Genomic DNA, 27,039 nt, shown 5'->3' on the forward strand with positions numbered 1-27,039 from the left:
TAAACAACCTATAACCTAAGGACAGAGAAACTCAGCAGAAAAATTGATCCACCTGTGATTGACAAGGGAAGATAACATTACATAAAGCAAAAAGACTTATTCATGTATACTCATTCAGAAGTAAACCAGAGCAATGGAATCTCCACAAATGACTTGATTAAAAAAAAGGGAAAGTGGAATGTGAGAATAATCAAGCAACAAACACAGACTGTCAAAGTTTCTTTACTACGCAAGAAAGGAAGGATTAGTCAAAGTTAATGTGCATCCCTTATACACTGAGACCAGAGAAATAATAAATCAGGGAACAACAAAATATCAGGGAAAAAAAAAGATTTTGTGCATCCGGCTTCAAGGAAGACGACACAAAAAGAACCTAAAAACAGTGGAGAACAGTAGGTCCAGAAAGAAACAGCACCTGAAAGAAATTAGCACTTGTTAAAACAAGTCTTGGGGAAATCAACAAGACCAAAAGCTGTTTAACCTCTAGGACATGATCTACATTCCAATGGTTTTGAAAGAAGTGGCTATGGAGAAAATAGATGCACTGGTTGTCATCTTCCAAAATTCTACAGAACCTATAACTGTTCCCATAGATTAGAAGGTAAAAAAAAAACCCTGCAATTTAAGAAAGGAGGCAGAGAGAAACAGGGAAACAAGTCTTATTAAACTGACATTAATAGAAAGAAAATTAAGTGGTAGCAAGGCATTTTGAAAATAGAAGCAGAATTGAGCAGGGTCAACATGGATTTATGAAAGAGAAATGGTGTCTGTTTTCAAAATGCCTTGCTACCACTTAATTTTCTTGCTATTAATGTCAGTTTAATAAGCTTTTGAGGTTGCAGGAAGTGGAATAGATAAAGGGGAAAACAAGTAAATGTTGTGTATTTGAAACTTTAGAAAGCCTTCAATAATGATCAACAGATCATTAAACAAAATTAGAGTATGTAGGATTGGTGGTAATACGTTGTAATGGCCACTTTTGTGTTGGGAGGCTATTCCAAATGGGGTGCAGTGGTGATTGGTACTGGGATCCCACCTGTTCACACTTTATCAATAAATTAGATATGGCGGACCAAGTGTGATATCATGCAAAGCTGGGCAGTAGTGCAGGATATGAGGGGCATGCAGGGAGGCTTGAAAGGTTTAGAGACAAGCTAAATAAAAAAAGGACATGGAAAATGGAATATAATATGGAAAATTGTGAGGTCATTCACTTTCATATTCTACCAAAGTGTTTTATTTCCCCAAAATTGACAGATTAAAAGGTATTCTTGTTAAACCTGGATACCGTGGTACACAAACCACTGAATGTTTAGAGCAGGTGCAGCAAATAATAAGAAAGGCATATGGTACATTGGGCTTTCTTGCAATAGAATTTCAGTACAAGAGTAAAGATATCAATGATGGAGCTCTGGTGTGAACATGGTGTATTGTCCTTCATCAATCAGGGAATCGAATTTAGGAGCCGAGAGGTATTGTTGCAGCTATATAGGACCCTGGTCAGACCCCACTTGGAGTACTGTGCACAGTTCTGGTCACCTCACTACAGGAAGGATGTGAAGGCCATAGAGGGTGCAGAGGAGATTTACAAGGATGCTGCTTAGATTGCAGGGCATGCCTTATGAAAGCAGCCTTTTCTCCTTGGAGCGACGGAGGATGAGGGGGGACCTGACAGAGGTTTATAGGATGATGAAAGGCATTGATCAGGTAGATAGCCAGAGGCTTTTCCCCAGGGCTGAAATGGTTGCCACAAGAGGATACAGGTTTAAGGTGCTGGGGAGTAGGTATAGAGGAGATGTCAGGGGTAAGTTTTTTTACTCAGAGAGTGGTGAGTGTGTGGAATGGGCTGCCGGCAACGGTGGTGGAAGCGGAAACGATAGGGTCTTTTAAGAAACTTTTGGATAGGTACATGGAGCTGAGAAAAATAGAGGGCTATAGGTAAGCCTAGTAATTTCTGAGGTAGGGACATGCTCGGCACAGCTTTGTGAGCCGAAGGGCCTGAATTGTGCTGTAGGTTTTCTGTTTCTATACCTGGAACACCATTTACAGGTCATGTTTCCCCAACTAAGATATACCTGAGATAGTTCGAAGAAGTTTCACCAGATTGATTCCTCAGATGGGTGATTGCCCTTTGAGGAAGTGTTCTTGGCATGTATCTCACACATTCAATGAGGCGATTTCATTGAAACAGACATAATTCTCATTGATCTGACAGGATAATTGAAGGTATGATATTTCCCCTAGATAGGATCCAAAATTGAGGACTGAGACAAGAAGAAATTTCTTCATCTTGAAAGTTGTAACTCTTTGGAATTCTCTAACCAAAAGGGCTGTGGAGGCTTTGTCTCAGTCAAGACAAAGATCAATAGCTTTTTGAATATTAAAGGAATCACAGGGTATGAGTGTATAGGAAAGTGAGGTAATGAGGTCATGATCTCACACAATAGCAGAGCAGGTGTGAGGAGTCGAATGACCTACTCCTATGTTCTTGTGATGGCAGATTAATAATTACAAAACCAAAAGTTAATTATTTTGACAGTTACTCAAAAAGTACACTTCTATTTCATGCAGTATTAATGTAAAAATCTAAAAGATGTGTACCCATACAAGGAAAGTCTTTTGCAGATTAATGATATATTCAGTCCCGACAAATTATCAAAATTCCACTCTAGGCATTGGTCTCAAAAAAAATGGCAACAGTAACTATTACAATGCTAAAATTTTGAACTTTATTCTTCAAAAAGGTCTGGTTGAATTTTTAAAAGAAATCCAATTTAAAAAAAACATGGTTTGGCAAATATCAAAACAGATCAAACAAATTGTTCTGAACATGAATTTATCATGGCAAGAATGCCTTGGCTATTAAATAATCACTTATGGAAAGCATTAATGACACCTTATGTGGCTCTGTAAACAGATTTAAGTTTCAATAAACCAGCATTAAGAGGAAAAATGCTTACTGATTTTAAAATCTCAGATCTTCTCTTTGACTGAAGGACATTGATCTAAAAAGGAAGAAAAAAAGTTGTTGAAATGAACAGCATGTTAAGATTTTACACATTACTAGAACAAGCCATTTTGATAGCTCTTAGGTGGAAGCATCATGCATTCCATGAAAAAAAAACTCCAAAGCCAGGTGCCTGAAATGGTTCACTTAAACAAAGTACGAGGATGTCAAACCAAAAAATAAATCTTGCTCAATTTGAGTCTAAACTGGCCCAAAGTAATTTACAGCTGATTTCACACAAATTTTGAAAATTGTTCCAGATTTTATCATGCAACAATTCTGATAAAAGCCTGGAAAGAAGAATTTTATATTTTTTCCTGCCTACAACAGTTTCGAGTACTCTTCAATTTTAAATTAATATACAGTTTTTCTTTTAACAATCATTTTCTTTTACGTCCAACTAATTCAGATTCTGCATGAAATTTGTCATGATATTTTTACTCAGATGGATAAAAGTATTGGTGAATAGTTGGAATATCAAGTACATACACTGATGACATCACCTGGCCAGACTGCAAGCTTATTGCAACAAAAAAAAACGAGTTTAACAAATATATGATCCTGGCTTAAATACAACCCAGACTGCCTGCTTATTTCTTTTCTCCTGTTCACCTTTCAAACAACATTCACAGCACATGCCTTATGCTGTTAATATTCCAACTGTATATACTGAGGAAAGTGAAGCAGTACAAAATATCAATTCAGTCTCTATATGATCTTGGTTTTAAAACTGAAAGTAATATTCTCTCCCAACTTTTCATAACACAAGGCACAAGTACTCAGAGTCAACATCTTCAGCTTTAGGCCTGCTTATTTTCACTGGACCAAAGTATGTGTGCTGCTAAATAAAACACCTAAACAACTGAAAGTACATCAGGGCATGAAAAATAAAACCTGCCTTAACCCTGCAGAAGCACAAATAACTATCAGGTAAACCTAAAAAGGCATGGCCAACAAAAGAAATTTACAAAATTAGCAAAAAGATGATATTAAACTATATTCTATTGGAAACTGATTGGGTCTTATTGACTGAGAAATTCCTTTTCATCAACAGATGGACACACGAATTATAAATCCAAATATAACACTGCATGCAGGTCAGTAAATGATATGAAAAATTGTAAAATCCATATACCTAGAGGAAATATCTACTTCTACTCAACATTCTTAAGGGAAATTCAAGAAATCTTCCGCTCATTTTGCAACTTCCAGTTCTTTTGATAACTTGCTCAAAGTCATATAATCATAAAAATGTACAACACAGAAATGGGTCCTTTCAGCCCACCTCGTCCATGCTGAACAAGATACCCATCTATGCTAATCCCATTTGCCTGCATTAGGCCTACATCTCTCCTCCTTTCCTCTCTAAGTACCTGTCTAAATGCCTCAAACTTTGTAATTATATCTGCCTCACCATCTCGATTCAGATATTCACCACCCTCTCTGTGGAGAGACCTACCCCTCAGATCTCCTTTAAGCCTGTGCACTCTGGTTCTAGACTCCCCTGCTCTGGGGAAAAAAGATCCCAACTATCTGTCCCTCAATTCTATGAACCTCTATAAAGTCACGCCAGCCTCCTACGTTCCAGTGAGAATAAACCCAGCATATCTAATCGCTCCTTATAATTACAACCCTCCACTTAAGGCAACATCCTGGCAAATCTCTTTTGCACTATTGCTACAACATTCTTCTAGTAGCGATCAGAACTGTATGTAATACTCTAAGCATGATAAAACCAATGTGTGGTAAAGTTGCAACATGGCATCCCAACTCTTGCACTCAATACCTCAGCCTATGAAGGCAATCATACCCAATCCCTCTTTCGTTACCCTATTCACTTTCAGGGAGCTATGGACTTGTACCCCAAGGTCACTCTGTACATTACCTCCCCTAAGGACCCTGCCATTCACTTTATATGTAATCTGACTTCCCCAAGTGCACTACCTCACATTTATCTGGATTAAATTCCATCTGCCACTACTTTGTCCAACTTTCCAGCTGGTCTATGTCAAGCCATATCCTTAGACAACCTATGTACAACTCCACCAATTTTCAGTGTTGTCTGCAAACTTAAATCATAGTACCTACATTCTCATCCAAGTCATTATATATTGCTAACAGCAAAGGTCCCAGCACTAATCTCTGTGGTACACCACGTGGTACAGACTTCTATGTGGAAAAACACCCGCCTACCACTACCTTCTGCCTCCCATCACCAAGCCAATTTTAGATCCAACACATCTTGCATCTTTTGTGCCTTAATCTTCTGGACCAGCCTCCACACAGAACCTTGCAAAAGCCTTGGTAAAGTTCAAGTAAACTATGTCCACTGCTCTGCCTTCATTAATTTTCTTGGTTACCTCCTCACCTCCTCAAAAAAAAAATTCAAATCAGATTTGAGACACGATCTCCCCTACACAAAACCATGATAACTTCTAATCAGTCCCAAGTGCACTGCCTTTCCAAGTAAATGTGAATCATGTTCCTCAATCTTCTCTAAGAACTTCCCTACCACTGATGTATGGCTCACAGGCCTGTAGTTTCCAGGCTTATCCCAACTGGCCTTTTTGAACAAAGGGATAACATTAACTATCCTCTAGTCTTCTGGTACATCTGCGGCTAACAAAAAGGTAAATATCTCCACCAGGGAACAACAAAATGTTGAAGATTAAAAAGTAGCTTTGAAGAGTTACATAGCTCATCCCTGACCTCATATCAGTAGGTTGACTGATCAGGTGCCCTTACTTTCTGCTCTCTTTGGGTTTTCTGATTGCAACTCATTGGCGTGACAGCTGCTCTTTCTGTTTCAGCAAGTCAATGCAATATTTATAGAAGATGTATTTATTTTTCTCATGGAAAGTATACATACATTTCCAGGAGAGTTAAATGTAACCATAAAATGAAACTGAATTAACTTGCTCCAACTGACTGCAATTAATTCCTGCTTTGTTCCTTCCGTTCCTACTGCCACAGCCCTAAATATTTGCCTCACCATCATTACCAAGACTGCACGGCAACCACATAGGCCTCAACTGTTACTGACAACATACATGTTTTGACCACCATTCCACATTTCCCCTCTAAATCTCTAACTTGCTTCCCATTACTTTTGAAATGCCTGAGCAAAAGCACTGTCCAGCTGGTATCATTTCCCGTTTCCTCCCCCATTCCTGTGGTCAATTAGTTCCTCTCTTGTTTTTAAACTGTACTTGCTTTATCTATTTATAACACATTAAACCATTTCCCCAGATTCGTAGCAGACATTGTATGAATGCAAGTTGGTTCTTTCTTTTGTCGTGGGATCCAACTGCTTGAAAGGAGTGGGAGAAGCAGGATAGGTGGAGTAGGAGGACCAATAGAAGTGACAAAACCAGACCATCACTTCAAGAATGTTATTTTCTGTGAAGGCTGTATGAGCCCACAAAACATGGTTAAAAAGAAAAGTATGCACCACAGGACAAGGGCACTCAAGGTTCAACAGATTCAGAAGGTCTGGCTTCTATGTGCTTAGAGATAGTGAAAACTGCTGTGCATCTTTGCTGACAGGTTACATTTTCCACGAATATGGAAGTTAAACCAAGAACAGATTAGTTCATTATTTTTCAAAAATTTTCTTTTTTGGAAAATAAAGGAGGGTTTAGACTCAATTTCCATTTCCACCTTTAGAGCCACTGTGCATGTGCTATTTCAGCAGACCATAATGACTTTGCAGCTTTCACACAAGTTTTGCTGTTCAGTGATTATTTCTGCATTTTTAGGGATACACAAAATCATGGACTCGCCAGTCCTCTCCACTCATAGAGCTGTTCCATCCATGATGCCATGGACATATACAGTATCTAACTATACTCCACTAATCCAAGGCAAAATTACTGATTTTCACTGTTAAATGTTTGCATTATTACAAAGAAGCAGTCTGCTGGTACAATATGATAAAACAATATATTAGTTATTAGAACAACTTCACACCACAGGGGACAGGAGAATCAGTAAGATGGAAAACAGCACCCTCAAATGATGAATTATTGATGGGTTATATGCACCAATAATTACTTCATTACCTTTTATAATTAAAAGTGCTTATAATGCTACAATACAAAACTTAAACGTGATGAATTTGTGTACAACTGGAATAATTTTCTGTGGCTTATGAAAGGGCTTAAACATACTATTAAGAACATCATGCATGTTAGGAATTAAGCAGAAGATTGCAATAGGAATTAATAGCAAATTAGGAAATCGTATTCTGACATAAATCAACAGTGCCAGCTGCATTCTCTAATAGGCTAGATTTGCATTAACTTGGATAAGTCAATTTCCTATGCCAGAGTTCAAATAAGTAACATTTCTAAACAAAAATATCTATTGTTTAATGTATTAATGTTGCAAAAGCTAAAAATTCCAAAGGAGATCACTAATTACAGATTTATAAAAATCTTTATTGCATTGTACAGCTGTGAATGAAGACAAAATTTTAAGCAGCACTGTGCAAGGATATGGCAAATGCTGTAAGTGGGTGCCCTCTACCATTAACAGGAGGTAATGGTATGGATATGACATCACTAAATGGCATGGTTCTGGAATCACTGAATATAAGTAGTTCTATTAAATTTGGTGGAATAAATGGAAGTAAACACTGCTGTATTTTACTTCCTTTAAGAATACAAGCTAATCAAAAAGGATGGAATTCTTTTCATTTATTTCCATGAAACTTCATAGTAAAATTGAACTTAAACACTGTTTAGGGTACTTCAACATAACCAAAGGGAATCCAAATATTTGAAAAAAAAGCAGTAATATTAGGTAACTGGATATCACAAGACCAAATTTTGCTCTATTATCATAGATAAATTAGTATTAAAATGTCAAGATAATGATGTATTTTAAGGAAAAAGTTAAAAATGACAACAGTCCAGCATGCTAAAAAACCAGTTATTTCAGTAAGTACGACGCTTTACATTATGACTCAAGTTTTACCTGCAGTACATAGTCCAGTGCTATATGCCGAAAGCATTTACGCGTTGCTGTTAAAATGTTGGTAGCCTCTTCCACTTCATGCAGCTTATTTCTTTGAACTTGAGCATTTTTCACTAATGCATTTTCCTTCTCTTCACTGACTTTGTCAAACTGTTTCTTTGCTTCCTTAAATTTTCTAAGATCCCTGAAAATAATTGGAAAGAGCATGCATTTATATAGCACATTCAATGGCTTCAGGACATCAAAGAACTTCATAACCACCACCATAAATGAAGCAGCAAAGTCTCATAAATTGCAATGAAAAAATTAGTCAACTAATCTGATGCAGTGATCATAAGATATTTTGCATTACAAATGAAATATATTCAAACTATAGAAACACCTAAAACTTGGAATCATATCCTTTCAGATGTAATTTCACCCCCATATACAATGAACAAAATGTTTAATGTTTGTGCAACTAAATGCAGTTTTGTAAAATAATAATTTATTAACTTTAAAATTAACTTGCATTTATTGGACCTGTCACAACATAATGGAATACAACTAAAGTACAAACAATTAACTTGTATACATATTCCCATTTCTCATCAGTTATTATTATGGGAGGTGTAATCCTTTAAAATTCTACTTTCTCTGCTGATACATCACTTTAGAAGTCATACACAGCATTCCCAGCTTTAAGTAGATTTTTGGATAGTATGTTTTATTTATTCTGCCGTTATTTAACCATTTGACTTTCCTCAATGATCATTGGAATGTAGTAATAAATAAGGTGCCTACTCTTTAACAAATGTCTGAAGCTGTAACTTGATGGATCTTTGGACTTGGTCAAACAGAATCTGAAATAGAAAATAAATATTTTGACAATAATAATGGTTACTCTACCTTAACTATTTCATCAATGGAAGCACTCTCAGTACATTTTTCTGTCATGATCTGCATTTCCTCTTCAAATAGCACTTTTTCTTTGGCCATTAAAAATATAACTTTGGTCTGAAGAAGAATTACATCAATGTCGGTTCTCGTACATCAAGTGTATTTAACCCATATTGTGTTCTCCCACCCCCATTACAACAGCTGTATTTAATCGTTTCATCTCCAATTTCTGGCTACTTTTCTTAAAATGAAATATCCATTATTAATCCCTATGGAGTACAGTTCAAGAACAAACCATCTAACAGATCTCTCAGCCTTACATAATACATTTTTGTCCATATTCATGACAACTATCTCAATGTTGTTACGGACTCAGTGAAAGTCCCTTTAAGATAAAGAGCTTGTGTGTATGTGTGTGTGGGGCGTGCTTACGTCAATAGAAGATAAAGGACGTAATGACATTGTTGAAGAAGTCAGAAGAAGAAGAGAGAGAGAGAGAGAGAGAAGGGAGAGAGACACCAGCCTGCTTGTTTTCTCTATCGATGGATGAGAAACAATAATGGCGTTTGCCATAGAAATCCATGTATGGAAGTTGGAAGTAATCCGGTGGAGTTCACTTTGTTGCTGACCTGTAGAAGGAAACAGGTATTTGTGTGTGGACGACCACGATTCGGATGCTTTTCGGGGTGAGGAAGTCACTACCGAGTAAACACTGAAGTGTCGTTTGGGGTTCCATCGTGGAACATTTGGATTTCGTAATTACTCTCTCTCTGTTTCTCTACATCTACGTCTTATCTTCAGACAACGGTGGTTGTTGAAGAAGCCCTTGCTCATGTTTCACCTTATGGCTTGCGGAACTGAACTTTAAGAACCATTCCGGAACTGGGAGTTTTGGACTTTGCCACACCCACACAAAGAGTTTAGTTTTGGGGTTAACGTTCGAGGTTTAACATTTTTGAATTCTAACATACTAACAATTTTACTTTTATTTTACGTATTATCATAAGTAGTGATTAATAAAATAGTTTTTAACACTGAATCATGCTCAGTCTGTTTCTTTTGTTGCTGGTTCGTGACAATGTATTTAATTAAAATTTGGCAATAAAGTTTTAAAAGCAAGTTATCACTCCGCCACATTAACTTATGAACTAGGAGGATTGTTTTGTTGTCCATGAAGTGTATATTTGGGCACAACCAGATGAAGGCCATGGGTTCCAGTTTGTTTGCAGAAAAAACATTTAACTCTGTAGGCTTCTAAAAGGAAGGTAAGCTCAAGTGGAGCAGCAATTGTAGGAGCAGCCCAGTTCAAGAGTGGGACTTTGACTCAAGAAGCTTCAGAGAGGACTAAGCAAGACCCTTAACCTTTCCAATTTAAACTACCCACAGACAGACTAATTGCTTAGTAAGCTTGTAGTTGAGATTTAAACAAGGTTATTGACAACATAGCAATTAAAAACACACGAAATTACAATTATATAAAATAGGGATTCAGGATCAGGTGATATGTTGTAGCTGCATGATGTGGGAGCTGGTGGACCCCATTGTGGTTCCTGGTGACCACATCGGTAGCAAGTGTTGGCTGTTTGAGGAACTCAGGCTCATAGTTGATGACCTGAAACCTGAGCTTCAAACACTGTGACACATCAGGGAGGGGGAAGAGTTACCTGAACGCTGTGTTTCAGGAGGCAGTCACTCCCATTAGATTAACTGCTTCAAATTTAGTCTGTGGTCAGGGACAAGAGGGTGTGACTGCGAGGTAGGTAAGAGGATCCAAGAGGTAGTGCTGGAGGAGCCTCAGCCCTTGAGCTTATCCAACTGTTCTGAGATTCTTCCTCTCTGTGCAGATGAGAATGGGGGCTGTAAGAAGAATGAACAATTGAACCGTGGCACTGTGGTCCAGGGAGCCATTCAAGAGAGTGGGAGAGAAGAGAAATGTAGTTGCAATTGGGGATACTATCGTCAGACACAATTCTATGTTGCAAGGATCGAGAGTCCCTAAGGCTGTGTTGCCTGCCTGGTGCCCTGGTTTGGAACATTTTATCTGACCTGCAGAGGAATTTTGAGTGGGAGGGGAAGATCCAGTTGTCGTGGTCCATGTGGGTACCAACGATGGAGGTAGAACAAGGAAAGAGGTTCTGCTGAGGGAATTTGAACAGCTAGGGAGTAAATTAAAAAGCAGAACCAAAAAGGTAACAATCTCTGGATTGCTACCTGAGCCACGTGCAAATTGGCACAGTGTCAATAAGATTAGAGAGTTAAACACGTGGCTCAAAGATTGGTGTGGGAGAAGTGGTTTTGAATTCATGGGACATTTGCACCAGTATTGGGGAAGAAGGGAGCTGTTCCGATGGGACGGGCTCCACCTGAACCATGCTGGGATCAGGGTCCTGGCGAATCACACAGCTAGGGTTGTGGATAGGGCTTTAAACTAAATAGTAGGGGGGAGGGGTTCAACAGATTGGAAAAGTATGAATAAAGTAACAGCGAAGAAAAGCACAGGAGAGGTGACTGAAGTCTCCAGAATAAAGACAACGAAGTATAGAAAGGGATAAGAATTTAACTTCAGGCAACATGGAGACAAATTTGAGAAGGGTGGTGAATACCGGTGTTATATTTGAATGCACGCAGTACACGAAATAAGGTAGATGAGCTTATAGCACAGTTAGAAATTGGCAGGTATGACGTTGTGGGCACCAGAGTTGTGATTGAAAGAAGATCACAGCTGGGAGCTAAATGTCCATGGATACACATCCTACTGAAAAGACAGGCAGGTAGGCAGAGGGGGTGGGGTGGCTCTTTTGGTAAAAAATGAAATCAAATACTTAACAAGAAGTGAAATAGGATCGGAAGATGTAGAATCCTTGTGGGCAGAGTCAAAAAATTGCAAGGGTAAAATCACCCTGATGGGAGTTGTATACAGGTCTCCGAATAGTAGCCAGGATTTGGGGTACAAATTACAACAGGAGATAGAAAAGGCATGTAGGAAAGGCAATGTTATGTTGGTCATGGGGACTTCACTGTGCTGTTAAGACTGGGAAAAATCAGGTTGGCACTGGATCCCAAGAGAAGGAATTTGCAGAATGCCTACAAGATGGCTTTTTAGAGCAGCTTGTGGTCGAGCCTATGAGGGAAAAGGCATTTCTGGATTTGGTGTTGTGCAACAAACCAGATTTGATTAGGGAGCTCAAGGTAAAGGATCCCTTAGGGAGGCATTGATCATAATATGATACAATTTACTCTGCAGTTTGAGAGGAATAAGCTAAAACTGGATGTAATCAGTATTACAGCTGAGTAAAGGTAACTACAGAAGCATGAGAGAGGATCTGGCCAAAGTTGATTGGAAGGGGACCCTAGCAGGGATGACGGTACAGCAGCAATGGCAGGAGTTTCTGGGAGTAATTCAGAAGGCGCAGGATCAGTTCATCCCAAAGAAGCAGCAGCATTCTAAAGGATGAGGCACCCGTGGCTGACAAGGGAAGTCAAAGACAGCATAAAAGCAAAAGAAAGGCCATACAATAATGCAAAAATTAGTGGGAAGCTAGAGGATTGGGAAGCTTTTAAAAATCAACAGAAGGCAACTGAAAAAGCAATAAGGGGAGAAAAGATGGAATATGATGGTAAGCTAGCCAATAATATAAAAGAAGATATCAAAAGTTTTTTCAGATATATGACGAGTAAAGGAGAGGCAAGAGTGGACATTGGACTGCTGGAAAATTATACTGGAGAGGTAGTAATGGGGAGCAAAGAAATGGTGGACAAACTGAATAAGTATTTTGTGTCAGTCTTCACTGTGGAGGACACCAGCGATATGTCAGAAATTCGAGAGTCAAGGGGCAGAGGTGAGTATAGTTCCTATTACTAAGGAGAAAGTGCTTGGGAAGCTGAAAGGTCTGAAAGTGGATAAGTCACCTGGACCAAATGGACCACACCCCAGGGCTCTGAAAGAGGTTGCTGAAGAGATTGTGGAGACATTGGTTGTGCTCTTTCAAGAATCACTTGACTCAAGAATGATTCCAGAGGACTGAAAAATCACAAATGTCACTCCACTCTTTTAGAAAGGAGGAAGGCAAAAGACAGGAAATTATAGGCTGGTTAGCCTGACTTCAGTGGTTCATAAGACATTAGAGTCCATTATTATGGATGAGGTTTTGGGGTACTTGGAAGCATATGATAAAATAGGCTGAAGTCAACATGGTTTCCTTAAGGGGAGATCTTGCCTGACAAATCTGTTGGAATTCTTTGAGGGAGTAACAAGCAGGATAAACAAAGTGTCAGTAGATGTTGTTTACTTGGATTTTCAGAAGGCCTTTGACAAGGCGCCACACATGAGGCTCCTAAACAAGACAGGAGCCCATGGTTTTACAGGAAAGGTACTAGCATGGATAGAAGATTGGCTGTCTGGCAGAAGGCAAAGAGTAGGAATAAAGGGGGCCTTTTCTGGTTGGCTGCCGGTGACTAGTGGTATTCCCCAGGGGTCAGTGTTGTGTCCGCTACTTTTCACGTTATATGTTAATGACCTGGATGATGGAATTGATGGCATTGTAGCCAAGTTTGCAGAAGATACAAAGATAGGTGGAGGGGCAGGTAGTGTTGAGGAAGCAGGGAGTCTGCAGAAGGACTTGTACAGGTTGGGAGAATGGGCAAAGAAGTGGCAGATGGAATACAGCGTAGGGAAGTGAATGGTCATGCACCTTGGTAGATTGAATAAAGGCATCGACTATTTTCTAAATAGGGAGAGAATTCAGAAATTAGACGGGCAAAGGGACTTGGGAGTCCTAGTGCAGGATTCCCTAAAGGTTAACTTGCAGGTTGAGTCAGTAGTAAGGAAGGCAAATGCAATGTTAGCATTCGAGAGGACTGGAATATAAAAGCAAGGATGTAATGCTGAGTCTTCATAAGGCATTGGTCAAACCACATTTGGAATATTGGGAACAGTTTTGGGCTCTGTATCTAGGAAAGGATGTTGGAGGGTCCAGAGATGGTTTACAAGAATGATCCTGGGAATGAAAGGGTTAATGTATGAGAAGCATTTGATGGCTCCGGGCCTGTATTCGCTGGAGTTCAGAAGGATGAGGAGGGATCTCATTGAGACCTACCGAATATTGAAAGGCCTGGATAGAGTGGATGTGGAGAGGATGTTTCCAGTAGTGGGAGAGTCTAGGACCAGAGGGCACAGCCTCAGAATAAAAGGATGTCCCTTTAGAACAGAGATGAGGAGGAATTTCCTTAGCCAGACGGTGGGGAATCTGTGGAATTCATTGCCACAGATGGCCGTGGAGGAAAAGTCATCGGGTATATTTAAAGCGAGGGTTGATGGGTTCTTAATTAGTAAGGACTTCAAAGGTTACGGGGAAAAGGCAGGAGAATGGGGTTGAGAAGTAATAATCAATCAGCCATGATTGAATGGCAGAGCAGACTGGATGGACCGAATGGCCTAATTCTGCTCCTGTCTTATGGTGTTAAAGGAGGTTTGTTGCTCGCCTTTTTCCTGAGATGAGACCAAGATCCAGGAAGAGAAGAGTTAGAAATTAACTAAAAGAGACTTCAGATGCTGGAATCTGGAACAGAAAAACAAGGGGATCATCAACCAGCTTTCATCCCATCCCCCTCTCGGTTTCATCTGTCCATCATCCCCCTCCTCATCTGGTTCCACCTATCACCTACTCATCTCCATCTACACACAACCCCGCCACCACCACTCCCCCCACCCCATCCTCCCATCCTTATACTCTTATGTAACTCTTATGGACTGGCAATCTTTCCTGTTCCCTCTCAGAGCTGATGCAGGGTCTTGATCCGAAACATCGATTTGCACCTTTTGCCTCCACAGATGCTGATTATTCCATTAAGGGACCTCTATTCAAGGAAGCAGCAGAGGGCCATCAGAACCTCCTGCAGTGGTACGGAGATGTAGTGGGATCCTACATCTATGATAAAGATGAGCCCGTTATGACCTGGGAATTGGAAACTGTCAAAGTGGCAGAAGGAACTCGACCAGGGAAAATGGATGGAGTCATGGCAGAAAGAAAGATCTGGTAGGTAAAGGCAGGCAGAAAGAATGGCTATGCCCAGACAGTGCTGTTTGTGGATCTTGGGCAGGAGATAAGCAGGCTGTAAGGGGCGGGGATACTAAGAGGCTGGAAGATGTGGAGGGATCTCCCAAGAAAATTAGTTCTTTGACTGTCTGGAAGACAATGGCCTCATGTTCAGTGACAGGATCGTTGTCCAGAGGCAGATACGAGAACATGTCTGAGAGCGGACATTTGGCCTCTGTGAGATAGAGGTCAGTTCACCAGGTCACGACAGCGCGACCCTCATCAGCAGTTTTGATTCTGAGTGAGTGTTCAGAAGGGACGGAGTTAGAGAGTATGGAGAGTGGAAAAACCAAGGTGGCCCACAAACCGGCAGTCAGCAAAGAATAAGATAACAGGCCAGGGATCAAGATGGATGGATCAGGAATTCTGGAGGCAAAGCAGGTTTGATTAATAAAGAGATACTTCATACTCCAATCACATTTGTATGGACTGCACCATGTTCTCTTTCATCATATTAAATGTTTGTGTATTGTTTCCAGTTCTTTAAGACACATCAATTATGACCAGTAAATCACATTTTTAAACAGCATGTTTATAATCATTTTGACAGTAGTAACCATGGTATTACCAGGTGACTGATGTTTAACTTGAAAATTAACTGGCAAGACTCTGAATGCACAAGGAGCTAAAAACGGGGAAAGCAGATTTGATTGTCCATAGCAAAGTAATGATCTTGCAAATGGAATTACATAGTACCAATTAAACAAGACAGAATAAACGAGACAAAATGCTCTCAAATGTGGAAAGAGGTCATTATATTCCCAGTAACACAAATGCAGAATCACTCTTAAAGACTGAAAAAAAATTGTCAGTGTTGAAAGAATGTTTGTGAACAAATAAAAGAAAATTGTACAAGGATATTTCCAAATGGAATCCAAAATATTGGCCAGTGAAAGGAGTCATGGAATGATAATGCCATCTAGATAAGGTTCACATGTTCTAAGAACATCTTTGTAAACTTGTCATCTAAAGAAAAACTATTAAAAAAGAGTTGCTCAGTGATGCAGAAGTCAACAAAGTTGCATCACAGCTCCAGGGACTCTGGTTTGGGACCCAGGGACTTTGACTTTAGAATCTTTACTGACATTAGTCTGCGTGGAGCATGCAAGTTCTTCCTATGACCACATGGATTTCCGTCGGGAATTCTGGTTTCCTCCCATATTCCAAAGACACCTTGGCAAGTTAATTGGCTACTACAAATTATCCCTTAGAGGGGTGGAAAACTAATCAAGGAGGAGTTGATGGGCAGGAGGGAGAGAAAATAACTTGCAGGACTACGGGGAAATGAAGACCAATTTAGGCCACAGGCCTCCACCTGTATCATAATTAGTAATACAGACATAACAAGCAGGAAGTGCTTTAAAGAGAGGCAAGCCTCAAGAATTTCTGATAACATCTGTATACTCCATAAGCAATAGATTTAAACATATTAATGAGCAAAAAAGCAATGTGACTGTCTAACTTATTTTTCCCCACTGTTATTGATGCAAATTACTAAAAATAATGACCTGCAATGTGCTGCTATCCATTACAATGCACATGTGTAACCAGCTATTTATTGGCCCAGAACCTGCTGGAGTTTGACATAATCACCAGTGAAGAACTTCCTGCCCAAAAAATGCTTCCCACAACGTTGATTGAAGTGAGAGATGAGAATAACGTACTGACAATAACTGATCATCTGTGAACCTGATTAGCAATGAGATAATTTCTGCTTATCCTTAACAAATTATATTTAGTGAATGAGAAATAAACAGTTAAAAAACTAAGGAGTGAAATGAATGCAATGCCACGACAAACAAAGTGAAAAAGAAAGGTAAAACAATTGGCTTGGAAAACAACAAACTTTAAAATTTGATATTTATCAAATCACCAGGAATTTAGTACATGTGGGAATACAACTCTACAAACAGCTCTCCACTTTCAGGTTGATTGTCAGTCAATAAAAAAAAATTACATGTGCCATTAACTACTAAATTGAATAACTTCCTCTGGCAAGATTATTTAATTTGCAAAATCAATTTTCATTTAAAAAAAAATCAGTGAAGTTGAGAATAAGCAGTGTAAATTACTCACAAATGTGCAATGATTTACAATTTTCAAGTTGAATTCAAAGTTCCTTCAAATGAGAGATAAAACTGAAACTGATGACTAACTAAAAGAAAGCATTTCCCCCTCATCTAAATATCCTGAAACTAAAATGCTGTATATTTCCCCAAACGCTCAACCTTCAAGACATATGCAAAAAAGAATTCACATTCAAAACAACTCAATCATACTGGAAATTAAAGTAGAAAATATCGGTCAGCTAAGCTGCCTATATTAAATTTACAACAAAATATGTCCTCATTAGACGGTAAGGCATGAAGTTGCAATACATAAGTGATCAATAAGAACTAAACTAAATTTCGGGCTTACTCATTCAACCATAAGCAGAATCCTTATAGTTTTAATTACTGCCAAATGACCCATCTTACCATTTTCAATTAAAATTTTAACATATAGAATCACATTACTTCAAATTTTGATTGTCAAGAGAAGATTTAAAAAAATAAACTTTGTTCCATTTCATCTTTTTTAATTCAAATATTTTTGATTGTAGCCTCCAGAGCAAAAGCCATAGAATGATTCTACCCTAATGCAAGAAAAGAGAATGGCAGGCACCTTAATACCAAATACAAAATTTACACCAAAAAAGTTCTGGCAAAATGTGAAGCACCATTTATATTTTAAATATAACAGCCTAGAGTTTAACTCTCTCTGCATGGGAAAAGTCATGCACTAATTTAAAGATTTGAAAGTTTACAGAGACAGACAAAACATACTCTGTTTCTGGAAGTCATACTGTAGTACAGGGAGTAGTTCCTGAAAATATTTGATTGTGCCTATATAATTTATATAAAACAAGACTAAGTATGTGAAATTGCTTCATTTGGTAACTATTGTGGACTGGTTAAATAACATTACATGCATATTGGTAAAGAATTAGTACTAAGTACTTTCTCATGCAACACCTGTCTTTTTACTTCTTCCCTTTATGCTGTCCTGGGACCCACTCTCTCCAGAGGATGCAGTGATTCACTTGCACTTCCAATCCAGTGTTATGTATTCAATGTTCACAACGTGGTCTTCCCTAACAAAAAAAGTGCTGAAGGAACTCAGTCTGGGATGGTTCAAGCAGCATCCGTGGAGGAAAAGGGATGGTCGAGGTTTTGGTTCAAGACACTCCATCAGGACACTGGTCTCCTCTATCGTTTGAGAAATCAAACACAGACTGGTCAATCACTTTGCAGAGCACATACATTCTGTTCACAGGAGTGACCCTGAGCTTCCAACTGCCTGGCACTTTAATTTCCCAATCCCAGTCTGACTCTGCCCTGTCTGCATTTTTCAACTTTAGGTTTCTTTAGGTAACTCACCCTTTCTTTGCTTCACCACCGGGCATTTCTGCCTGTCATCATTTTGATCAGTTCTTTTCTTTCTATTAGTATAATCTGACCTGCTGGGCATGTCCCACATCCTTGCTATTTCCAATAAATAACACAGGTGAAGCAGCAGTCTGGTTCTAATTGCCGCTTTAAATCATCTGGTCTCATCCCAATTGATATTAACCCTTTGTTCTAACCATCCCTCCCCCACCTTCTCCTCTGCTACTGAAAACTAATTTCCTTTCTCTCTTGCTCAGCTTTAATAAAGGGCCTTGGTCCTGAAAAGTTAACTCTCCCCCACCACCCCCGCCCCCCAAAGATGCTGTCTGATATGCTGACTGTTTCTAGTGTTTTCTATTTTAATTTGAAATAATCACGTCAGCTTTCTACACGACTCACAATATAGCATACAACACTCATACCTAATGCAGGGTCTCAACCCGAAACGTTAACTATCCCCTTGCTTCCACAGATGCTGCTTGACTGCAGAGTTCCTCCAGTAATTTGCTTTTTTTGGTTCAGAATCCAGTATTTGCAGTGTCTTGTGTTTCCATACAATGCTAATTGCTGTACTAAGGTACAGAATTTATTCTCATGTTAAATTAAGCTTATCCATTTCCAATTGGTGCTCTACAGTCCACAACAGCTGTACCCCTTTGATCTCATTTGTAAAATTTGACGCAAACACATCATAAATTTAAAATGTAAATAATCAGGCTTGTTATTGAATCAATCATGGTTAGCCATCTATAGATAGAATCTCTTTTTAGAGGTATACAGAAACATGGATGCTCTTTTTAAGTGATAAACCACTGTCTTTGGAAAAGTTAACTCATTACAGGACTGCCTTCACGCTAAGTTGCTGTTTTATATAGAAGGTACAAGGATATCAAGAATGATGGAAAATAGATTCATGGAATCGTGGGAATTGCCTGGAGTATTCCGAAGGGCTGAAGATGGTGGGAATTAATCACAATAGGCTAGCTGTACATGAATACAGTGGTGGCACCTGTGTAAACTTATCAACATTACCAAGGTTAAAGCCATCCTGAAACACATCCTGAAGCTGGTTAGCACATAGATGCAAGTGAAAGCCTAGAATGGCAAGCATTAGAATAACAAACATAAGAGATTTTTTTCCTACTAAATTGGTTAACTTCAACATTAAGTGCAATGAGCAATTCAAAAATCCTCCTTCATGGATCAGAATTCTCAGCCACGCAGCAGTAGGGCACCACCCCAGCCACATGCACGATCCATGACAATGCAGTGAGATGAATCTATGCTGCAAAGCAGTGCAGGGATCGAGCATTTCAACCTGTAACTTCAGTTGCTGGACATTTTGCAGGGGGAGCCAGGGTTAAGGAGGTGGTCATAAAAGGTTGTCCTGATTGAGTAAATCCAGCAGATAATTTCACCTTGATAGGTCTTAAAAAAACTGAACGGCACAAGATGCACTGTTTCGGCATGCTAAGCTAGATACAAGCCAGTGAATGAGATAACTCAAATTTGGAACAATAGTTTTAAGGCAGTATTTGAAAACTGAATCAGAACATGCCTACTGGCTTCACATCAACAAATTAGCGGGTTGCAATAAGGCAAGCTTCAAATCTCCAATTTATGAAACCACTTCAAGTAGCATATGGTGGGTGAACATGCTATGATAATGCACTCACATTTAATAACGTTGTTCACAGTTTTACATATCTTTTTGAGGCCAGGGAAGCTTGAAAAATGACAAGCCTAGTGATAAAAGTTCAGAACCAGGTGATGTTCTTTTTTTCTGCATGCTGCACTACTTAAGGCAAACTGCTGTTTAGTTTCTTCAGTACCTTTGTGCATAGACACTTAAACGTATTTCCACGCACGTCAAATAGTAGAATAGTCAAGATGAATATCCTAACTGAATTGAAAATCTTCAAATTAAGGAAGACTTAAAATCATGTTACACATATGAATGCTATTACAGTATTTTATATGACATCTTCCCACTTTTAGTTTACGCTACTTACATTTAAATATGTAATATGGTCCCAAGATTGGCATTTATCTTTTTTCTATTTTCCATTAATCTTAATTAGGAAATGCAATTTATTTGATAAAATTATTTTACATAACCAAGGCAGCTGTATCTCTGTCAGGCAATTTTCATAATGTGGTCAGACAGGATCTCAAACAACTAGTGGGTCTATAGAGGCAAACGAGAGACAAATGGAATTGATGGTTGTGTAAATCTTTTGAAAATAACACAATTAACTTGTTCATAAATTCTCAACATGCAAATTTTAACCCCAGTGTTCCAAATCTAACCTGCAACTTTGATTTAAGATTTCATTTAAACAGATTCTTAACAGGCAAATTCTGCACCGTCCACCCCACACTTTCCTGCCTCATACATCACAAATAAAAAGTTATCAAAAGAATGACAAGTATTTGGACAAAATGTCTGGACCATGCTGAAATTTCTAGCATTAGCAATGGGAGTGTTGCATTTAGCTTAGTGCCCCATCTAGTGCATAAATCATGGATCAAAGAAGCAAACAGAAGGAGACTATTCAGCCCATCAGTATCAAACTGGCCAATAAAGTCATTAAGATAAACTCACCTTCAGTTCTCAGCCACTCACCTTGATATATTTAAAACCAAGATGAATACTTCTGCCTCCATCACTCTTTAAAGGCAGTACGTTCCAGATCCACTCTTTGGGATTTTTTCCCTGCACCCTGATCCTTCTACAAAAATGTATGCCCCCTAATTATTGATTTCTCAGCAAAGGAAAGAGGTCCTTTCCCTACGTCCTTATATGATCTAATATATTCTCAGCCTCCTCTGTGTGGAAAAACAACAAGATGTGCCAATATTTTCTCATGCCTGGCACTACCTTGAAATTTTCTCCAAACCACCTCTGGTGCCATAACTATATCAAACACTTTTCATTGCTCAGTATAATTAGACATCATGTTCCAAACAGTGCTGGAATAATATTTAAAACAAATGTGCTTTACGCTTGATTTTGATCATTGTCTGTAACATGTTAACAAATCTAATATTTTTCATCTGTAATATGCAGTATCATAAAGCTTTGTCTCAGCCACACTTAGTTTGCACGTATTTAAACTGGTTTGACGGGGGGGATGGGAACCAGAACAGCAGATCAGAAAATGGAGGGATTGAGAGGAAAGTAGATGTCATGACCAGCAAGTCTGTAAGGAAGAACAGGCAGGAGCAAGATAATAGACACGATGGGATAGATGGATTCAAGTGTGTTTATTTTAATACTAGGAATATGAAGGTTAAGGGTGATGAACTTAGAACATGAATCAGTACATGGAACTATGATGTTGTGGCCATTACAGAGACTTGGTTAAGAGAGGGGACAGGACTGGATGCTTAATGTTCCAGGATTTTAATGTTTTAGAAAAGATAGAGGGGGAGGGCAAAAGTGTGGGGGCGGGGGGGAAAAAAAAAAGTTGCACTGTTAAATCAGGGACAATATTACAGTTGCACTCGGAGGGCACATAATGGAGGACTCATCCACTGAGTCTATGAGTGGAACTCAAAAATAAAAAAAGGTGCAATCACTCAACCCCCCAAGAGCTACCAGGTCACCTAGTAACAGATATGCAGGCAGATTAGGGAAAGGTGCAAAAGCAACAGGGTTGTTGTTGTGAGCGATTTCAACTTGCCCAATCGAGACAGGGACGTCCTTAGTGCAAGAGGTTTAGACAGGGCAGAATTTGTTTGGTGCATCCAGGAGGATTTCCTAAATTGGTATGTCGGTAGTCCAACAAGAAGAGGGGCTGTACTGGACCTGGTGTAGGGAAAAGAGCCCAGCCAGGTTATTAACTTTACAATGGGAGAACATTGAGGGAACAGTGACCACATTTCCTTAGGTTTTAAGATGGCTATAGATAAGGATAAGTGTGGACCTTGAAGGAGAATTGGCACAGGGCAAACTACAAGAGTATTAGGCAGGAACTAGGGAGAGTTAATAGGGAACAGCTGTTTTTGGGCAAATCCACATCTGACATGTGGGGGGTATTTAAGGACCAACTGCACAAAGTACAGGACAAGTATGTTCCAGTAAGAAGGACAGACAAGGATGGTAAGGTAAGGGAACCTTGGATGTCAAGAGAGGTGGTGAATTTAGTCAAGAAGAAAAAGGAAGAATATGTAAGGTTTGGGAAGCTAAAATAAAACAGAGCCCTTGAGGATTATAAAGAAACTAGAAAAGTACTCAAGAAGGGAATTAGGAGAGCCAGGAGGGTCAAGTCCTTGGCAAGTCAGACTGAAGAGAATTCCAAAGCATTCTATACAAACATCAAGAGCAAAAGGATAACTAAGGAGAGGGCAGGACCACTCAACAATAAAGGAGGGAACATGTTCTTGGAGGCAAAGGATGTGGGCAAGGTCCAAAATGGGTACTTTGTGTCAGTATTTACCAAGGAGAAGAATGTGGAGGGTAGGGAGATCAGTGTAGAGCATGCTAATATGCTACAGCATTTTGAGATAAAGAAAGAGGTAATGTTGGGTCTCTTAAAGAACATTAAGGTGGATAAGTCCCCAGGGCCTGATGGGATTTACCCCAGGTTATTGAGAGAGGTAAGAGATGAGATTGCTTGGGCCTTGACCATGGTCTTCATGTCCTCTCTAGCCACAGGCGAGTTCCCACAGGACTGGTGAGTAGCTATTGTTATTCAAGAAAGGAAATAGGGATAATCCTGGAAACTATAGGCTGGTGAGTTTCATGTCAGTGGTAGGGAAGCTATTGGAGAGGATTCTTAGGGATAGGATTTATGAGCATTTGGAAAACCATGGCCTAATTAGGTTCGGTCAGCATGGCTTTGTGAGGGCAAGTCGTGTCTTACTAACTTGATTGAGTTTCGCAGAGGTTAAGGTGATTGATGAAGGTAGAGCTGTGGATGGTTGTCTACATGGATTTTAGTAAGGCATTTCACAAGGTCCCTCATGAGGGGCTCATCCAGAAGAGTAAGATGAATGGGTTCCATGGTATTCAGAATTCTCGATTCAGAATTAGCTTGCCCATAGAAGACAGAGGGTTCTGGTTGATGGGACTTATTCTGGCTGGAGGTCCATAACTAGCAGTATTCTGCAGGCATCCGGACTGGGACCCCTGCTGTTGGTGATGTATATAAGTGATCAGGATGAAAATATGGATGGATGGGTTAGTAAGTTCACAGAAGATAGAAAGATTGGTAGTGTTGTGGATAGTGCAGAACATTGCCAGAGCATACAGCAGGATAGAGATCAGGTGCAGATATAGGCAGAGTTTAATGGAGTTTAATCTGGCCAAATGTGAGGTGTTGCACTATGGGAGATCAAATATAAAGGGACAGTACACTGTTAATGTACAGTGTTGATGTACAGAGGGATCTTGGGGTCCAAGTCCATAGCTCCCTGAAAGTGGCTGCACAGGTTGATAGGGTGGTAAAGATGGTGTATGGCATGCTTGCCTTTATTAGTTGAGACATTGAATTCAAGAGTCAGGAAGTTGCAGCTTTATAAAACTCTGGTTAGCCCACATCTGGAGTGTTGCATTCAATTCTGGTCGCCCATTATAGGAAGGATGTGGAAGCTTTAGAGGGGGTGCAAGAAGTTTACCAGGATGCCGCTTGGATTAGAGGGCATGCGTTATGAGGGGAGGTTAGATAAACTCGGGTTGTTTTCTCTGGAGCAGCAGAGGCTATGGGGAGACCTGATAGATGTTTATAAAATTATGAGAGGCATAGCTAGAGGAGACAGCTGTATCTTTTTCCCCAGGTTGAAATGTCTAATACAAGGGACGTGCATTTAAGGTGAAAGGGGGCAAGTTCTATTTTTTTTTATAGCAGAGAGTGGTGGGTGCCTGGAATGCACTGCCAGGAGTGGCAATGAAAGCAAATACAATAGAGGCATTTAAGAGGCTCTTAGATAGGCACTTGAATGTGCAGAAAATGGGGGGATATGGACATTGTGTAGGCAGAAGGAATTAGTTTGGTTAGGCATTTAATTACTAGGTTAATTGTTTGGCACAACATCATGGGCTGAAGGGCCTGTTCCAGTGCTATACTGTTCTTTGTTCACTTCTTCAGCAAGCCTTGAAATATATGACAACGCAATTAAAAATCTATGCATTTAACATTTATACAATTTGCAAATATTTGCTAGCAACACTTTCGACTTAAAGAACAAATCAATAAAAATATTACATAAAGTAAATGCCAGTTTATTTTACACATTCGCATTTAGCAGTGAACATTCATTGGATAGGATTTTCACACAAACTGCTGATAAATTATTGATGCCTGATTCCACCCATCAACTGAAAATGCAATTTCTCAAAGGAAGAAAATAATACTTCAGTACATACCAGGAAGACTTCTGCAACATTGCATCAACTTAACTGCTTTAAAACAATTTTTACCTGTCAGATGAAGTCATTCTGTAGATTCATTGCAACAATTCAAAAATTGTCTTTTCTCACTCCTGACATTATGAACCTTTCCCTAACCTCTCAATAATGGTAAAACAACAATAAAAGACAGGAACAAATCAAAGTGGTAGCAACAAAACCAAGGCATCACCCTGACTGTAGCTAGAATTATGAACAGAATTAATTCCTGATACAAAATTAATGACCACTGCTATTTCAATTTCTGCAAGGAAAAATTAAAGTATGCACATTTTGGCTGCTGCAGAACATGGTGTTTGAAAATGGCACATGTTCTTTGATGCAACTTTACTCAATAAATTTTTGGATTAAACCAAGAGAAGGGAGATGATTAATGGAGGTCAGCCACTTCCTCAAAAAAAAACAGACACATGTCTATCAAATAGATAGCCCTTGCACATTACCTAAATGTTAACTACAGAAAAAAAACATTACCAAATGACAGTTTATTGTTAAGAGCAATCTATGGCCTTAAATGTAGAACATAAGATTGGGTTCCAGTTAGAAAGCTTCAACCAAAATTCTCCCACTTTAGGTAATCCCCACAACACCCCCCCCCCCCCCCCCCCCGATCCTTCTTCTCTTCTTCCCCTTCCCAGCCTCTTTCCCCCCCTCTTCTTACCTTTAACCCATTCCCCCCCCCGAAGGATCTGCTCTTCCCTCCTCCCCCGCACCTGCCTATCACTATTTCTTACCTACATCTACCTATCACCACCCTGCGCCTACCCTGCCTCCCTTCTTCTGTCCACCTATCACTGCTCTGCTTTTCCCTCCTATATATTGGGCTTCCCCTTTCCCTATCTTCAGTCCTGAAGGGTCCTGACCCGAAATATTGACCGCCTGCTTTTCTCCACAGATGCTGCCTGGCCTGCTGAGTTCCCCCAACATCATCGTGTTTTTCAGCTAGATTCCAGCATCTGCAGTCCTTTGTTTCTCGAACCAAAATATAGCATTCCATTCATGTTTATTTTCATCTGACCGAGTATTAAACTGCACCATGTAGCCAAAATGATGAGTTGACCACAGAGGCTTTTGTTAAGCGATAACCCCCTTGGGCAATTCACAATAACCCATAAGCCTACCATCATATCTCCAACCTGCTACCCATGAATACACCATACAGTTTTAATTTTTTGGAAATGAGCTAAGCGTCAAAGCAACAATTTTCTGAAAAGTAATTGTTATATACAAAAGTGTTTCAATTAGCTTCCACTTACATCACATAAATAACATAATTCATGACTTACGGTGTGAAAATTAACCATCTCCAGAAGGCTCTCCGAAAACCTCATTAGACTGTTCTAATGGAAGCAAATACAAAACCTCAATAAATATGTCAATTTTGAAAATACAAGTAATTCAACATTCCCAAATGAAAAAAAATATCTTTAACTTGAAAAACGAGGAAGAGTGCTCACAGAACAATAAGGAAAAGAATGGATACAGAATCAAAGGAATAAACTGGACAAAGAGTAAAATTAAAGGAAAGGATAAGGAAGGGATTTTAGATTGGAAACCCAGACACAGATGGTACAGGATGGAGATTTCAAAAGGGATGAGAAAAAAAATAGTGAACAGTACATAGATACACAAGGAGAATGAGCAACTTTAACAGAAGAAAAAGGATGCGGAATTAAGGCTGGCCAGTCAGGAGCCAACCAAGGTCATTAAGGACAACGCAATGGATGAGTGAGACTTGAAACTTCAACTCAGGCAGAGTTTTGGGTGAGCTAATTTTTGCAGAGTGAAAAAAAGTCCAGCCAAAAGAATGTTGGAGTACTCAATTCTGGATTTCAGATGAGCAGCTTGACAGCACAGAAATAAGGAAGGGATGAGATAAGATGAGATGAGATAAGAGGTAATGCTTTTTACAAATACTATCAGAGGGTAACAAGTGTTGAGGATCAGGAGGGAGCCAAGGAACTGGGAACACTCCAGAGATGACAGTAGAGAAATATGATGAACCACAATGGGTCAACTTGTATAAAAGGTTAAAGGTAACTTATGAGAGAAAAAGACACTGCAAAAAATAACTTTAATTGTACCATATTCTCTTCATTGCAAAGTTTTTCAATGATTAAATTCAGTATGCATCCCATTCATCTCAAATGCAACATCTCAATTCTCCACAAAATAACGCTGGACTTTCAGTTCCAACGATATCTCCAATGCTTGTTATACTGTCATCACAAGAATTCCATT

General features: G+C 39.3%; 1 protein-coding gene across 2 annotated transcripts in view; it reads right to left on the minus strand.

The window, feature by feature from the left end:
• The window catches only part of LOC127571403 (arf-GAP with coiled-coil, ANK repeat and PH domain-containing protein 2-like), a 76,548-nt gene that overhangs the window by 46,684 nt on the left and 2,825 nt on the right, over window positions 1–27,039 (minus strand). For both annotated transcript variants that reach the window (XM_052017729.1, XM_052017728.1), the window contains exons 3-6: window positions 26,085–26,138; window positions 8,768–8,826; window positions 7,985–8,168; window positions 2,961–3,005 (exon numbers count right to left, since the gene is read on the minus strand). In XM_052017729.1, the coding sequence (XP_051873689.1) occupies window positions 2,961–3,005; window positions 7,985–8,168; window positions 8,768–8,826; window positions 26,085–26,138 (342 nt within the window). The remainder of the gene's footprint in view (window positions 1–2,960; window positions 3,006–7,984; window positions 8,169–8,767; window positions 8,827–26,084; window positions 26,139–27,039) is intronic.

The sequence above is a fragment of the Pristis pectinata genome, chromosome 6 (genome assembly GCF_009764475.1).
Source record: "Pristis pectinata isolate sPriPec2 chromosome 6, sPriPec2.1.pri, whole genome shotgun sequence".
NCBI classification, from domain to species: domain Eukaryota; kingdom Metazoa; phylum Chordata; class Chondrichthyes; order Rhinopristiformes; family Pristidae; genus Pristis; species Pristis pectinata.